General features: G+C 35.1%; 1 protein-coding gene across 3 annotated transcripts in view; it reads left to right on the plus strand.

Moving 5' to 3' along the window:
• The window catches only part of LOC129220404 (band 4.1-like protein 3), a 115430-nt gene that overhangs the window by 57462 nt on the left and 41343 nt on the right, over positions 1 to 16625 (plus strand). For all 3 annotated transcript variants that reach the window (XM_054854820.1, XM_054854819.1, XM_054854821.1), the window contains one exon: positions 16323 to 16529. In XM_054854820.1, coding sequence (XP_054710795.1) covers positions 16335 to 16529 — 195 coding nt within the window. In that variant the 5' untranslated portion in view covers positions 16323 to 16334. The remainder of the gene's footprint in view (positions 1 to 16322; positions 16530 to 16625) is intronic.

Raw genomic sequence — 16625 nt, forward strand, 5'->3', positions numbered from 1 at the left:
GTCCGCCTTTGAGGGGTGTCCGTTAGGAGGGGTTTCACTGTATACCAATCAGTTATAGTTCTAATCTGCCAAACATAAATAATTTTTAAAAGCAGATAAAACAAATGTGCAGGAACACTCCAGACACGTGTTTCTGCCCCCCCCCCCCCCGTTACAAGGAACGTCTTTTTCAGTGCATAACATGTGAGCTAAAGAATGTAAAGACATTCAACAAAAAATACGACTTTTGTCGGAAGCCTTTAAATCTACGAGCCCCCATTTTGTGCATTGAAAAAGGAATTCCTTGTAATGCCAAAACACGTGTCTGCAGAGTTCCTGCACTGTACTTTTAAGGTTGTTTTATTTTTTAAGCAAAGGTATTTTTACATTTTTTATAACTAATTTTTGTTTGTAGCAAAAATCCATTTTTAATATAAAAATTCCATATTTTCTATACTTACATTTTTTGCGTAATTTTTAATAAATAAGTTTTATTAACTTTGGGGACATTAAAATAAAGATTTATTCCATTGAAGCATTACAAACTTCATTATTCTCAAAATTAAAATTTGACTTATAAATTTTAATTGTAAATGATTGCAAAATATAATGCTTGCTCTTTTTTTTTATAAATTTTAGTATCTGTCTTGGACAATATTCAATTTTTTGCAACTACTCGGTATTGGCCGAGTATCTGATCAGAATTTGGCCGAGTACCGAGTACTCGGCAAATTGGCCGAGTAGGCCGAGTACCGAGTAGTTACCGAGTACTCGGTACGTCTCTATTTGAAACAATTTGCGATTTTAACTATTTTTGAGAATATTGATTAGGTACTAGAAAGTAGTATGTGTATACGGGAAAGTAGGCTTGTTTAGTTCTAGACGGAACTTCTTGTATCAATTGAAATCGTTTTCTAATTTTTCTACCTAAAGTAAAATTGATTCGAGGCATTGAAGTGAATTAGAACAAGAATGCAGGAGTAATAATCGTGTTTTGTTAAAAAGCTCAGGGGTGCCCACCTAGGGGGAGGGGGGAAGGGTCATGGCACAGACTGTGCCATTGAAATTTTTATTGAAGGATGTTTTGAGGGATTTTTTTTTTTGAGGGGGAGGGGGGCTGTTTGTGGTATTTTGCGGGGTGTGTTCCAATACTTTTGATGGGAATGGGCATTCCTGAATGAGCTACATTACTAAGGACAGGGTTTCCTTTTGCTGCGTCATGAGTCATGACTAAAGTCCTTTGTAAAAAATAAACTCCAATTATAAAGACCAAATTGGTAGGTAGATAGATTTCGAAACTGTAAGAATAAGAACTGACACGCCATTATAGGATTGAAATCGAAATTCTAACTTTCCAACATGCTTGACCGAAGTGGTGTATTTGTCATGTGAACTCTGATCCCATTGCCCTTTGCTCTTCGTCGATTTAGCATCAACAAGCAAGAATGACAAAAAGCTATGTAGAAAACCGGATGCGATTCTGGTATTGCCCTCAGCATCGCGAGCAGATTCTATTGAACGCCATTTCTTGTTCGAAATGGATAACACCCTTCCCCTATCCCTGCTTGTGTGTGCTCAGCAACATTGGCGGGACTTCCGTCGACGTGATGCGTTTGCTAACGCGAATCTCATCAAAAGATTCCTCACGCGATGTATATATGCTTTCATTTATTTATTTATTTATTTTCCGCGGAAGTGGATACCTATTCATCTGGAATCCGCTTGCGCTCTGTAAAATCGGGGATTTTCCTTTTTACTCGATTTGTAAATGAAGAGTGTACTACAGTGGCGCAACGAGGGGAGGGGGTAAAGAATCCCCCAGAGCCATTAGTTTTAACATCAATGCAAATTCTAATACAGTAGTTTATGCGTATGAAAAGGCTGTTTTGATTTTTAAAAAAACCTTCAGAAGGTTTTTTGATCCAAAAAAAAAAAACTCCTCCAGAAGGTATTTTTGAGAAATAAAAACACCCCTCTCCAGAACGTATTTTTATTCAAAAAGTCTTCCTCCTTCAGAAGATATTTTTGATCAAAAAAAAAAAAAAAAAAAACCCTCCAGAAGGTATTTCTGGCTGTGCTAGTGGTATACTAGGTTGCTGAAAAGTGCAGTCTAACTTGCTTATAACGAGCACGAAGGACTCGATATTTGCTCGTTGTTAGAGTGCTCGTAAAAAACGAGTTCGTGAAAAATCATAAAATTCGTTTTTACTTGCTTTGCTTTTTTTCCCCTCATTTTCTATTTATTAAAGGAGTTATTTAATTTGCTTCAAACTGTTTTACTGTCTCTTTCCTGTGCTATTGATTTGGAGGAATACTCACAGCGTTATAGCCAATCCTGATTAATCCAAAAAGAAACCTGAAATCACTGGAAAACGTCTTTCATAAACAGCCTCTGTTTTCTCTCCCAAATAAAGAAAAACCTTCCTATTCCCACAGTTGCGTGAAGCGCGTAATTTTGACGTTTGTGCGTTTTTTCTTTTTTTCATTAAGCTAGCAGTCTTCACTGCGATAAAAGGAAAATAAAATAAAGCATGTGAAACTGCAATATAACTTCGATTTAACGATACCTGATTTAACGATTTCCTCAATTTAATGACACATTTCATTGGTCCGGATTTAACTGCATTGATTGAATATATGCTCCTCGATTTAACGATATCCTTGATTTAACGATAACTTTTTCCGGTCCCTTGACAATCGTAAATCGAGGTTATACTGTATATGAAATTTTCTTACAAAGGAAACTAAAAGTACATTTTTTCCCCTTTGTAGGGAAAATCTTCAAAATTGAGTAATGGCCTGTGCTGTAGTGCTATTTTTTTTTCTTACTGGATCGCAAAGAAGGGGGGGGGGGGGGGGGGGCTCTCCTAATGTTGCTAAATGCGACACCCTTTTCTTTTCCTTATGCGCTTCCTTATTTTGACTTATTCTTTTCAACACTACGTTGTTGTTTTTCATGGTTTGAAAAGATTTTTGGTAATTATCCATTTAGGATAACTTAGGAACATAGTCTGTTTTGGAAAGAAATTAAGATTTTTGAATGAAATAAGAAGCATTAGAAATATTTCACCAGCACGGCGGCGGCGTTTTGCTCCCACCCTCGGTAAAGGTCGATCATTGTTTGAGGGAAAACAGATTTAAGTGTTTACCAAGCGATCGTAGTTGCGTAGTTTCAGTATCTTCTGTAGAATTTCTTTCATATTTCTCGATAGAAATAAATCTTTAAAAACTCATCGGTGACGTTTTGAAGACTACTTTAGTCAAGTTTCCTTGCGTGCTTCTATTCTATTTTTTCTTCGCAGGCTCTGCTATGACGGAATCTTTTTAGTTGAGTGATGCGTGGGCCGATGAGCATCGGTGCGGAAAATTTCTCCACATATTTCAAGGCTGGGTCACCAGACCTTTATTTTAATTTATATGATGGATTCTTATTTTTATTCGGCAGAGCAGGAAGCCTGATATTGGAAATTGCGTTTGAAGAAGTACTTCAAAATCGGCAATTTGTTTCAATCAAATTTTTTGTTTACAATTCTTTTTTGTTTTTTTTTCATGTAGAAGGGAGTACACAACAAAACACTTTATTTAGGGGCCACATTTTTCGTGAACTGCAGAAAAGTCATAAGTCCCGGACTTATGCCCTTGCGGCACAAAACCCCCTATTTTAATGACATAATGAAGTGCAATTAAATCTACAGTAAAATTTTCACGTAAGAGTATAAACTAAAATGCTAAATTATATTGAAATAATTCTAGGCTCAGAAACGTAATAAATCAAATCGCGCACGTAAAAAAAAAGGAAAAACGTGTAAATATTATTCATTTTTTATGCACTTATTAATTAAATAAATAGAAGTAACTAAAATTAAAAAAAAAAAAAAAAATCCCCGACTGAGTCGCAAATGAAGAATGGGTTCGTTTTCAAAATTTTAAAAGTGTTTTTTTCTGAAAGAGCATGTTTAAAAGCATAGAATCTGACCATTTTTTAAATAATTTGACTAAGTTTAATATTTAAAAAAAATTACTTAAATCCGTGCGCTTTCATTGTTTAACGCTTCTGCCGATGACATCACAAATGGTGAAATGCCATTCACTGTTGCCATTCAGAAGAGCACAATGTTTTATTCGCATCTTTATTCACGTGCACTGGCACCGATATGGTTGATAGCAAGCATAGAGGCAATTTTTAATTCGCTGCTTGATTATCATAACGTGGTAGAAAGATGCGCTAAAAGACATCATTTGTGACGTCATAAAGACCACGCCTTGTTTGAAAAATTGGACATTTTAAAAAATCAATTAAAAAATAACTGTTGGGAAAATGAAAGTATTTTCTGGGTCCATGTTATTTATTTTATTTTTTTGCTTATTCTATTAATTTCTGTGAAAGTACTTTTAAGTAAGTAGTACTTTTGACTGAAGGAAACTACCACATTGAGAGGAAAATTTGAAAATCCTTTTAAAAGCCTTATATTATAAAAATCAATTATAAGTACTTTATTAACAAATAGAAACAACAGATTAAAATTTTAAATCATTGCTTTTAATTTCTTTGTCGTCCAACAATGAATTCGGTTACCAATCGTGTGATTAAAGGCTTAGCCGTATTTAAAAACTGCTTTAAAAAGCGTTATAATTCGAATTCTATATAACATGGAAGTTTCGAACATATTCTATTAGACGCAGTCTTTATTTTAGTACTAAATTTCAAAATAAATAAATAAATAATGTTTTTGCTGCAAAAATCCCAAAAACTTTTGGAGGTTTTTGATTAATATCTTCGTTAATCAACTCTCCTTTCTAACAAAGTTTTTTTTTTTTTTTTTTCAAAATAATCGGTCCATCCGTTTAGGCGCTAGAGTGTCACACACACACGTCAAACTTATAACTCCCTTCCTTTGTATGTCGGGGGTTAAAAATGATCAATAATAAAACATGAAGCGTAAGTGAAAAAATTTATATAGCACGTGTATTTTTGAAACATTTTATAAAAAAGTTTTACAGCTAAGGTTCATAATAATAAACTGTTAAAGACACGTAAGTTTGCCTTTTCCATATGCATTAAGATCATAGTCGTTCTTTATTATGATAAGAAAAGATGTGAATATATATTTCCAGTACTATTAATGAAAGCTGAAGTTTCAAATGCTGGAATAGAAATGTTTCGTGTTTGACGTTCAGAAGGAAGATAATGAATTGCTAGAAGTCTTCCTCGGAAGACTTTTAGCATTTTTTTGAATATACTATTTTATTGATTTGATTCTCCTCGAAAAACTGAACCGACTTTTTTTTTCTATTTTAGCACTTAGCTCCCGTTCTTCATTCTTTTTCGTCTTAGTGATCTGTCTGATTAGACACGAACGACTTCTATTTTACTCCGCTCCCTCCACCTCATCCCCCCCCCCCCCCCAAAAAAAAAGAAAACGCGCCATAAGCTATCATTTGAAAAATAACTAATTTAATGTTGATGTTATCCGTGTCCTATTGCATTGCTAAGAAGCCCGTTAATGATTCCACGAATTTCTTAGAATTTCACGGGACTAAAAAAAAGTTATTTTTTAAAGTGCTGCCCTATCTTCAATCTCCCTTGTAATTAAGGCCGACGAGAACTGGTTCATTGCCAAAAGATAAATAGTAATTATTTAGCATAGGTGTAGTTTAGTTTTTCATAAAAACATTCTTTGTTCAGATTTGTTTGGTTTATTTATTTCTCTTTAAGAAGGTATTAATTTGTGCTTAATGCTTCAATGTGCTGGATAAATATTTTCTTTTTGTAAAAAACCAGTATTTTTTTTGGATTCAGAAACGTATAATCAGGTTGAAATTCTTTGAGATTTTTTTTCTACAACTTTGATTTTAGTGCGTATTGTTTGTAGATTCTCGATACTCATCAAAATGAGTAAACGTTAAAATAACTAATGATGCATTTTAAAGCTTTGAGTTACGTAATTCAAAATGCATATTAAAATCCATCCAGGTAAAGAATTTTTGAATACCAGTTTGAAACTTTTTTGGGTGGAAAAATAGTTCATTGAATTTTCTATTCGTTTTTTTGCGGTATTTTGTTAATGTTATTCGCAATTCAAATAAACTATAGGAGGCGCTGCAATCTCTGGAATGGCTGCTGAAAGAGGTAAGACCCACCCACTTAGGAAGGATTTGACCTGCCAATGAGACAACTGTGTTGTCAGCACAAAATTGAATGTTTCACCTCTTTAGCCAATGTCTTAAGTCAGTCACCCTCAGGTGGCGTGGCGTATGTAAGCTCTATATTGCTAATAAATAAGATTCTGCCAAAACATCAAAAAAGCGCTTCATGCTGAAAAATAGAATTTTAGGTACTAAAAATTTCTAAAACTGTTTAGGTGCGAAAAAAAAAGCACCGATTCGACCAGGAATAAGGCTCTCAGTTAGTAGGATATGAACTTTATTAATTAATCACAGAAGAAATGAAGGATGTATTATTTCAAATATTTACTGAAGCAAATAATTTAGGAAAAGGATTACTTGCTAGCACTTACATTTTATATCCTCCCCACCAGGGTTGCCAGGTTTAAGAAAAGTAAATACGGGACAGGCTATAGGAGTGGAAAGGGTGGGGGGGGGGGGGGGTATTTTTGAGGCTGAGGGCAATTACTGGATACGATGTATTTTTAAGGGGTGCTTTCCGGACGTAGAACGTCTTTAATGATAAATCTGGAAAATTCAATCGTAACAAAGCATTAAACCTTGCAAAATGTCGCCGATCAAAACATAAAAATCGTTTTCATTGCGATTGACGAAGCATACGCAGATATATATTTCCAACATTAGTCAATGAGCAAAGAGGAAGCAATCATTCGGCTCCTCATGGTCTGCCGCCAAAACAAAAACCAAATTAAAACAAAAATAATTTTTGCGTTTGCTGCCACATGATTTTCATTTTGCTCTTTTTTTATCACATTTTTTATTTTACTGTATTTTTCCCCCCTTAAAAAATCTCGTTTTGTAAAATACTGTTTTAAACTAGAATACGGGACTTAAGGCGTCCCGTATGGAAGTTCTCCGGGACGCGGGACAATTTTTCAAAATAAGGGACTGTCCCTTGAAATCCGGGACGTCTGGTATCCCTGCTCCCCACATACAATAATGTGAATGAATAATATCATCGACAGTTTAGGGAGTGAGGGGGAGGCATGAACTCCCATGATCCTCCTTTTATATCCGCCCCTGATGCGGATACAGAGACTCTTGAGCAAGGAAAGAGCGGTAATCTTACTAATATTATATATGCGAAAGTTTGTCTGTATGGATGTATGGATGTTTGTTACTCTTTCACGCAAAAACTACTGAACGGATTTTGATGAAACTTTACAATAATATAGCTTATGCATCAGAATAACACATAGGGTAGTTTTCGTCCCGTTATGGGGGGAAAACCCCCTTAGGGGGTAATAAAACACAATTTTTGTATAAATTCTCTAATATTGGGATGAAAAAATACTTGCACATATTTACATTATATGTCCATCGAAAGCTCTGATTTTTCTGCTGAAGATGGCACCTGTTCGAAATATCTAAGCAGAATAAAAAACGAGTTATGAGCTTTTTAGATCCATGTTCGAAGGCTTTCCTCAACTCAATACAGTATTTAGTGTATCATCTCAACTCCCTGTCGATAGCGACAATTGTTGTATTGTTGACTTTCTTTGCTTTTCGTGATTGTTCAAGGCTTTTCTCAAGTCAAATCTTAAAGTAAGATTTTTGCACAAGATTGGCAAATAATACATGACTTGGCTGATCATTTTCCACTTAAACGGAACTTTAATGTAATTAATGGTTTTTATTATTATTTATGCTAATTGAACACTTACTCATTATCCAAACAACCAGCAGATCGCCAAAATTTTTGCAGAAAGATTTCCGTAGCTGATGCATTTTGCAGTTTTTTCAACGTTGCTGTTTTTGAAGCCGAAGACTACGTCATAATGTTTCTCAGCTTTCACCATGTAAACAAAATATCGCCAATCAAAGAATTTTCAAAAGACTTTTTTTACTGTGTTAATTAATCCAGCAACTAAATTAGGCAAATCCATAAACAGCACAAAAACTTCCATTAATTTTCCTTTTTGCACAATTTCAAACAATCACCAAATTTTATTACTTATTTTGGTAACATTTCGGATGAAACTGTTTAGCGCCATTTTATGGTGACCAAAAATATCTCAGCATCTGGCGACGATATCTCTGTAACGAAAATTAATATCATAACGTTTTACAAAGTAAGGAAAGAATGGGAGAGCATCATCGAAGGTACCCCAAAACGACTTTCGCAAATTCGGTAAAATCGCACCAAGAGCCCACAATGATTGAAATTTCCCGAAATAACTAAAGCAAGAATAAGGGGATTACGAGCACAGCTCCTTTTTTTTAATCACTTCGTACTTCATTAGCCATACAGAGAAGATTTTAGACTCCATGTTAAAAAAAAGTATCAACAGATTAATCTTTTTAAACATGAGAAGATTAATTTCATGTTTTTTAAATTTGTATATGCTTAAATATAGTGCTTTCGTTTCTAAATCAATACTATTTTGTTCTTTATACTTATTGCTATTTTAGTTTTATGGGTAAGGAAGAAACTCGATTTTTAATCACGTCAAAAAGATGTGTTTTAAATTCTTTCACTTAAAACAGAAAACAAAAGCAAGTAACGATTTTTTCTAATAATTATTACTGACCCAGGCAACGCCGGGTATTTTTGCTAGTAAGTGAATAAACCATAATAATAATAAAATAAATTGTGCTCAAATGTTTTCTTTATTTCCATTCATTTCAATGTTTTCTTCATTGTTCATGCAAGTCAAAGATTTTAATTTGTTTTTCATTTTTGTTTATTATTTGGTTTTGTCTTTTTTTCCAAACTTTATTCTAAAATGCTTCAAGCTAATTATTGGTGCGGTCACTCTAGCACAGCTACTAACCTGCTGTGTGTGGGAGGCAGGGCCAGAATCGTTACGTGTGTTGTGTAATATTCACTGCTATAGTCGAATTGGCAATGTGTGCTAACTAAGGAGGTGCGGAAAGTTTATTCAATCTCAAAAAAATCCCTTAACAATTTTGGAAAACGGTTAATAAATGCAGGATATCATTTCGAAAAATAAAGAAAAAACCTTTAAAAAAAATAGCCTTTATTTGAAAAAGATTTACATTTATTTAAAAGAAAAAGTAGGAAATTCAATAGCTTATTTCCGGGCAATGTAAAATTGAAACAGCATTAACATTCCTTTGGTTGAGAATTTATTTCTTGGATGATTTATGGCTTTATTGTTTCTATGAAATTTCATCAGCAGAGTGGAACATTTGCCATTTGATTATTAGAATATATTTTTAAGTTTCACTTGTTTCGAGTTCTTGCAACAGGGCCGATCCTAGGGTGTCGGCCGCCCGTGTGCAAAAACCTAATGTGCCGCCCCTCAAGAGTAATTTGCATATTTTAACGAATCTTGAACGTCAATATAAATCTTTCTTTAAATTTCTATGCCAAGTTCGAATTCAAAAAAAAAGGGGGGGGGGACAGAAGAATGATCTTACAAAAAGGAAGAAATTTTTTATAGAAAGAAACTTCTTAGGGACAATTTATATCTTTGAAAAAAGTAATAGATACCAAAACGCATTTTATAGTCTTTTTTTCGGTGACATCAGAGAAGGGACAGCGGAAGGGGAAGCGTGGGGTTAGGTGTCAGGGGTTCAGGGGAGGATGATTGCTCCAAGAAAATTATCGAATTTGGCGTATGAAAAATATTTTTAGTTAATCTTTAGTTGTGTTTGGTTGCAAGAACAAAAGAGTCAAGTATATTCAAGGTGCATGGAGAAATTTTCGAAATCGACGCCAAATATCTCAATTTTAGGAACTTTTTCGAGACTTTAGGTGAAAGTAATGTTGCAGTTCTTTCCTAAAATTCTTTCAAAATTGAAATCAATTTGAAGCTATTTTTTAAGACCGTAGCTTAGGAAGAATAGGCGTTCTTCCCGAAAAATTTCCGAAACTGAAATTTTAAACCCGCAATTTTGGGTTACCTTTGTTGACGTTGCAAGAGGGAGGGAGATTCAATCGTCTCCCATCGAAAGATTTCGAAATATAGTTTTAAAACGCAAATTTAGGCCGTCTTTGGTGACGGTAGGGGATCTGGCGGCTATCCTCCGGTAATTTCTCGGCACTATTTTTTCAAAAACCCGTTTTTGGCTAGATTTGAAAACAATAGGGGAAACGTGAAAATATTCCGAACCAAAATATTTTTCGGAACTGAAATCCATTATAGGCTATTTTTGGGAAAGCAGGATTTTGGGGCTCTTAAGCGGATATTTCTAAAATCGAAATTTTATATTATCCTTGGTGACGTTAACAAAACTGGGAAGCTTCTACGGATCTTTCGGATATTTTTCAACATTAATATCTGAAAAATATAACTATAGACTTTTGTCCACCTCATCTCGACGATTGATGGATATGCCCTAGCGCCGTAAAAAGTTACATAAGCCTGGCAGTTCTCCTCCGGAATTCTTTAGAAACATAAGTCCCAAAATCGTATTTTAAACCTTGTTTGATAACGATGGGGCTAAGAGCGGGCGGGGGTTCAGTGTGCCCTCACGAACTGTGTTTTTGAAGCTGAAGTCAATTTCAGGCTAGTTTAGGTAAGAAGCTGTGGCTCCACGGAACCGTCTAAAAACGAAATTTTCAGGTATAGTGATTGCGTTGGAGAAAATTGGGATCCGGGATCTTTCCCCAAAAGTTCTTGAAACTGATGTTTGATAAACGCAATTTTAGTTTGTTTTTCAATACGTTAAGTGAGAGTGGGTGGAATTAGAGGCTTCTCTAAAGACGCTAATTGAGACTGTCTTTCGCTCTTTGGTAGTAATGTTGTATGAATTTCGGGGTCCTCCACTGCAAAAATTTCGAAAAATGCCAAAGCAATTTTATATGACGTTTGGTGATAGGAAGAGCTGTCGTCTGAAAACACGTTTTGGATTTTGGAGCAACATTTTTACGCTATGTTTGATTAAGTTAAGTTGGAAGAGGTGAATCAGAGACTTAATTGGATCCTTAGGATAGATGGTTCAACCAGCGAAATTTTCCGAAAGTAAAGTGCTAGAAACGCAATTTTAAGCCTTCTTTAGTTTCGTCAAGGAGGTCATGGCACCGTTTTGGATCTTCGTTTTGGAGCCACATTTAAATTTACTTCCCGGGACAAGGGCCCTGTCCTCCTACCTGATTTGAAACCGGGCAGTTCATTCAAGAATTTAATCAGAAAAATTATCGTAAAGGGGGGAAAAGTACAACATTTTAGTTCGTCATTCATACATGTTACTATCAAGGGAGTCGCAATTTTCCACTTTCCCTCCACGCATCCACGATTGTTAAACACAAAGTTTGTTACATAGGTTGTTGTTTGAAATGCTTGCGAGAGTATCTAATCAGTATAGCTTTTTTTTAATAAATAAAATATGTCTTCATTGTTTAGGTCTATAAAAGCTTGGGGGGTAAACATTAGTGGCCACCCTCGGTGCTCCTTTTAGACAGCATCATTTCATGCCCCAGAAGGGGACCTTTCCCCTCCCCTGTATCCATGCCTGATTACCGGTTCTGTCACAAACTTTGCAACCAAATGAAACATGTGTGTTAAGAGTAGATATTAATGTACAATAAACCAACACAATGTTCCCTAACATTCTATTTTTCTTAAACTATGCCATGCTGTCGGGAAATCGACACATACTTTGACAACTGAACATTTAAAAATCAGCATATTTATTCTACTTATTATAAGTTATCTTGTGAGAAATTCTTGAGAAATTTTGCTTGATTATAAGAACTATATGATGCGGCCGCCCCTTGCTTTGGCCGCCCTTGTGCGGCGCACACTCTGCACACCTGCTAGGATCGGCCCTGTCTTGCAATTCAATTTGTGGAACATTTCGCGTAATTTCCTTCGCCGAGTCAAGACTTATACATTTTCTTTTTTTTTCCTCACTTCAATTTCTTTTTTTGTGTGTGTTAAAAAGTTCCTTACACTTACGAGTTCTGAGACACAATCCGTTTAATGTGTAGTTAGTAAATCGGTTTTCAAAATGGATTTAGTGTCCCGCCCCCCCTCTTTCTTTTTCAAACCAAGGATTACTGTGCTTTTTCATTAGATTAAATCTCTGTTTTATCAGGGGTGGAAACCTGAAAATAAAAGGATGCAAATAAGAACTGCAAAAAAAAAACGTGTTCAGCAGTTCTTCCGAAGTATGTTGGAAAATTACAAACTAAGAATTCTGGTTATTCTTACTTGGTATTTTTTTAATGCTAAGTTTGTATCTGCTTTCCTGTTTGTATATTTGGCTGCAAATTTGTAACATTTAGCAAATCGCCTGTGTTGCAGAAAACCTAAGTACTTTAAATAAAAAGAAAAAGTTTTCTGAAAAGGCGGCAATTATTTCCGATTTGTCGAAGATGATGGATTTCGCAGTTAGGGAAGTTTCAGAATGTGATTTTCGATTCGTGACATTGAACAAAACGGGCCACACGAATCGAGGCCTTCGCACGAATCCTCTTCGCGGGTCCCAGAATGTGAACTCCCGCTAACTACAGCAAACTCTCGATTGTCGGCGTCCCGATTATCCGCGGTTCGGGTTATCCGCGGGTATTTTCACAATTTGTTCTTTCTTCAACGGTGATGACTTATGATTATGTTATTGTTTGTGTTTAACTTTTACATATATTTTTTACTATCAATGTTATTGTTTTTAGCTATAATTTAAATGAAGGTGTGAGTTTTATTATTTTTTTAAGTTGTTACATGCACCAGTATCGTTTTTTACCAAAAATTTTGATTATCCGCGGTTACCGTACCTACCTATTTCGCGGATAATCGGGAATTTACTGTAGTTAGAAGTTTAGTTTTTCAACAGAAAAAACGCTTGCAATGCCTTGCATGGAGTTATTGTTATTCGATCCGCTGTCTTTGGGATCTTCTCCGGTATTCATCGTTAAAAAAAAATGTTAACCAACAAAATTGAACACCATTCTATAGGGGTACTATCATAACAAGGAATACTTGGCATGTTTTCGACATTTTCGTCAAAATTATTGGGAATGGACAGACGTTTTTTCTTTTGCATCTCAGTCTAAATATGTAAACAATGCAAAAAATGCTTTTTTTCTACATATTTGACCCCTCCCTCTTTATGACAAAGTCGCATTTTACCTCCCCGTCGCTATTTTTCATTCGCTTGTTACACACGGACCCTTTCAGGGTTTGCTTGAGTCCCTTCATTTTTGGCTATACGTAATTTGATGTTCTATATAGCGGCTTTATATTAACATATTGTTACGAAGTGGTATCACACATCATTTTGGCCTCTCTTCCCCTTTAAAGCATGGCATCATTTCTTGGGTCCTTCTGATTTTATCCTACTTAATCAAGATTTTCGCCTACCGGGGGGTACTAATAGAAGATTATATTTTTTCCACAGTTGGCCTTGACGCTATCATTTCTTTTTTTGTCATGTGTGGGAGAAGGAAAGAAACCGAGTTCATCCGACAGGTTTTCCGAGTCTTCTATAGTTACGCGACCGATTCATCGCGATCTTTTTATTTCCCGTTTAACGAGTTGAAGTAATCACCTTAAATACTCTTTGCTGACCCGCATGGCACGTGACTTAAATATCTCGCTGTGGCATTCATTACCTGTTTGCCGAAAGAATACCGAGTTGCTTCGGAATCGATTTTTTTTTGTAGGAACTAGAGTTCTGTCTGTCGTAAATAAGCGAACGAGTCTGAAAGACACTCCTTAAAATGAACGGTATATTACGATCTCCTAAAGTACGAACGGCCGTTCGTTTGAATGATAATATTTATTCTACATACCAAGGGTGCCCATTTGGGGGGGGGGGGGGATCATGGCACAGACTGCGCCATTGTTTTTAGGGGGGTGTTTTGAGGGAAATTTTTCTCTTGGGGGGGGGGCAACCGTGTGTATACTTCTGTTTCATTTAATTTCTTGATTATTTTTAAAAAATATCTTTTGATAATACTTTCATTGTACACATTCAAAATCTTTTTTTGCTTTATTTTCCCCCTTCAAAATGATTTATATTGACGGTATGCGGCGATATTTTGTTTATTTATATTTTTAAGATCAATTTTTCTAATTTTTTGACACCTCCAATTTTATTAATTTTTTTTATTGTACAAGAGTTTTTGAAAATCTAATTAAAATACTAATCCTTTTTCATATTTGCTAACTTTTTATGTATCATGTAAAAAATGTATGTTGTACTTAAGCCGTTTTCATGCATCAGCCTTAATGACATGAGCCCAGTAGTTGTCACTTCGAAACTAAGCGAGAAAATGATTGTGCATTTGTCTTCTTTCTTTGTGGATCCTTAAATTTTCTAACATCATTCTGTTATTTTGATGCCACTATTTCTTCATTGTTTTTTAGCTTTGACATTATTGATGAAAACATATTATGTTATGTGTTACTGCTGCTGTTATTCTAATTGGTAGGAAATCAAACCTCATTTTTAACCGACTTCAAAAAGGAGGCGGTTATCAGTTCATACCGTATGTATGTTTTTTTTTTGTTTGTCCACTCATAGCGTCTCACCTAGTGAACCGATTTTGATGATTCTTTTTTTAATGGATAGACGATGGCTCAACTTAGGTCCCATTACTTTGTTTGACCATATTTGTTCTTTAGATAAAAAGTTATGGGCAAAAAACAGTAAATTTCCCTATTAAATGATTAAAATCATATTGTAGCGAAGTTCGCTCTTTTCATCCGAGGATAACGGTGGCTCAGTGGTAGAATTCTCGTCTCCCACACGAGCAACCCGGGTTCAAATCCTGACTAGGACAAAGTGAATGTTACTAAAATTTCATTTCTACTGTTTCCCGTATTTTCTCAAATGTTCTATTAATTTCTGTATCTTTTAAAGTCTGGAAAGTTCCAGCACTTTTTCAAGTTGTACATAAGGAGATGTAACGTTCATTCGTGGTTCTGAATAAAGATCTCGAGTTGAGACTAACGAGTATTCGCTTCATTTGGCTTTCACATTGTCTTCGCTATTTTCATCTACGCGACAATATGAAATTCATTGTTATAAAAGTTTGGTGCCATATAACTGTAACATTAATAGTAATTGTAATGATAATTTTGAATAAAGGCTTTTCTAAAGCAATACAGTGATATAGAGCCGCACTTCTTACTAGGTAACTTCTTACTTTTACTGAAATATCTACATTTACACTAAAAAGAATGAAATAAAAAAATTTTGAAAAAAAAAAAAAAAAAAAGAACCGACTTCAAAATTGCTCTAAAAAGTGAAAAATAATTTTATTCTTTAAACACTATTGATAATACTTTTAAACATAATTTTTGAAGTTGGCGCAAAAACAAAAAGTAAAATCCATTGTAACCATGCTTCGTTCATATTTTTATCAAAAAATCATCCAAACTTAGGAACGAAACATTTATATCGTTACTCAGATATGCTGTCATCAATGCGTAATGCATGTGGTAGTGAAGAAACTGGACCTGGTTAAATTTATAATTGTAGTTGAGTTATGGCTGTGAATGATTTTATCGATAGTTTTTGCGCCAACTTCAAAAATTATGTTTAAAAGTATTATCGATGGTGTTATAAGAATAAAATTATTTTTCACTTTTTAGAGCAATTTTGAAGTCGGTTCTAATTTTTTTTTTCAAAATTTTTTTATTATGAAAATTTTCTATTTCAGCACATTTTCAAGTAGCAATTAGTAATATGAAGTGGAAGGAGAAAATTTTGTTGATCGAAAGTTCTCAAATTTTAGTTGTTGTAGCAGATTGTGAGAGGCTTAGTGGATAAGGCATTGTACAGAATCTGAAAGTTTGCGAGTTCAGATCAGAGCCTGGTTCTGCCAAATATCCATAGACTGCAAGCTGAGTGTGCTGTGGCTCTGAAAGTCTCGGGGTTAGTTGCTGGCACTTACCATGGGTCTAGTTAGTGGAGCCCTTCTATCCTCTTCAGAACTATGCATAAATTGTGGAGGTGGTGCTGACATCTGTCAAGGCCAATGACAAGACTCCTCCCTATTTCGGAGCCTCTCTTTCTCAGGAGTAGCTCCCTTCTGAGTTAAATTCCTACTCGTTACATGAAAGGGGTTTGGGTCTCCCAAGTGACATTCATAGCAACTCCTTGAGTCATTCATTCTGAAATTCTATGACTGTTAATGATGGAAGAGAGAAAACTAAATAGTTTACATTCTCGTGTGAATATTTTTGTTATGTTTTATAACTTACAATTTCTGAGATTTCAATTAATAATTTTTGTTACAGTTGTTTTTAACTATGGCTGAAGAAAAGGGGGATACAGAAGAACAAAAAAGTGGGTCAGATGAAAAGAAAAATGCTCAAGATACTGAAACAAATTCCTCAAATAGTTCACCAAAAGGCAGACGCCTTTCTACGTCTACCAGCAGTGCCAAGTCTGGACTCTGTCGTGTGAGACTTCTTGATGGGACTGATTATGAGTCTGAAACTGATGTAAGTAACTTCTTTGTTGCATATCTGTTGGTGACAGTTAGAAAGAGAAGCAAGAGGGTGCTCCCCCCTCCACTTGCACTTTTTTATTGCAAGTGA

This window comes from Uloborus diversus, chromosome 4, assembly GCF_026930045.1.
Source record: "Uloborus diversus isolate 005 chromosome 4, Udiv.v.3.1, whole genome shotgun sequence".
Classification (NCBI taxonomy): Eukaryota; Metazoa; Arthropoda; class Arachnida; order Araneae; family Uloboridae; genus Uloborus; species Uloborus diversus.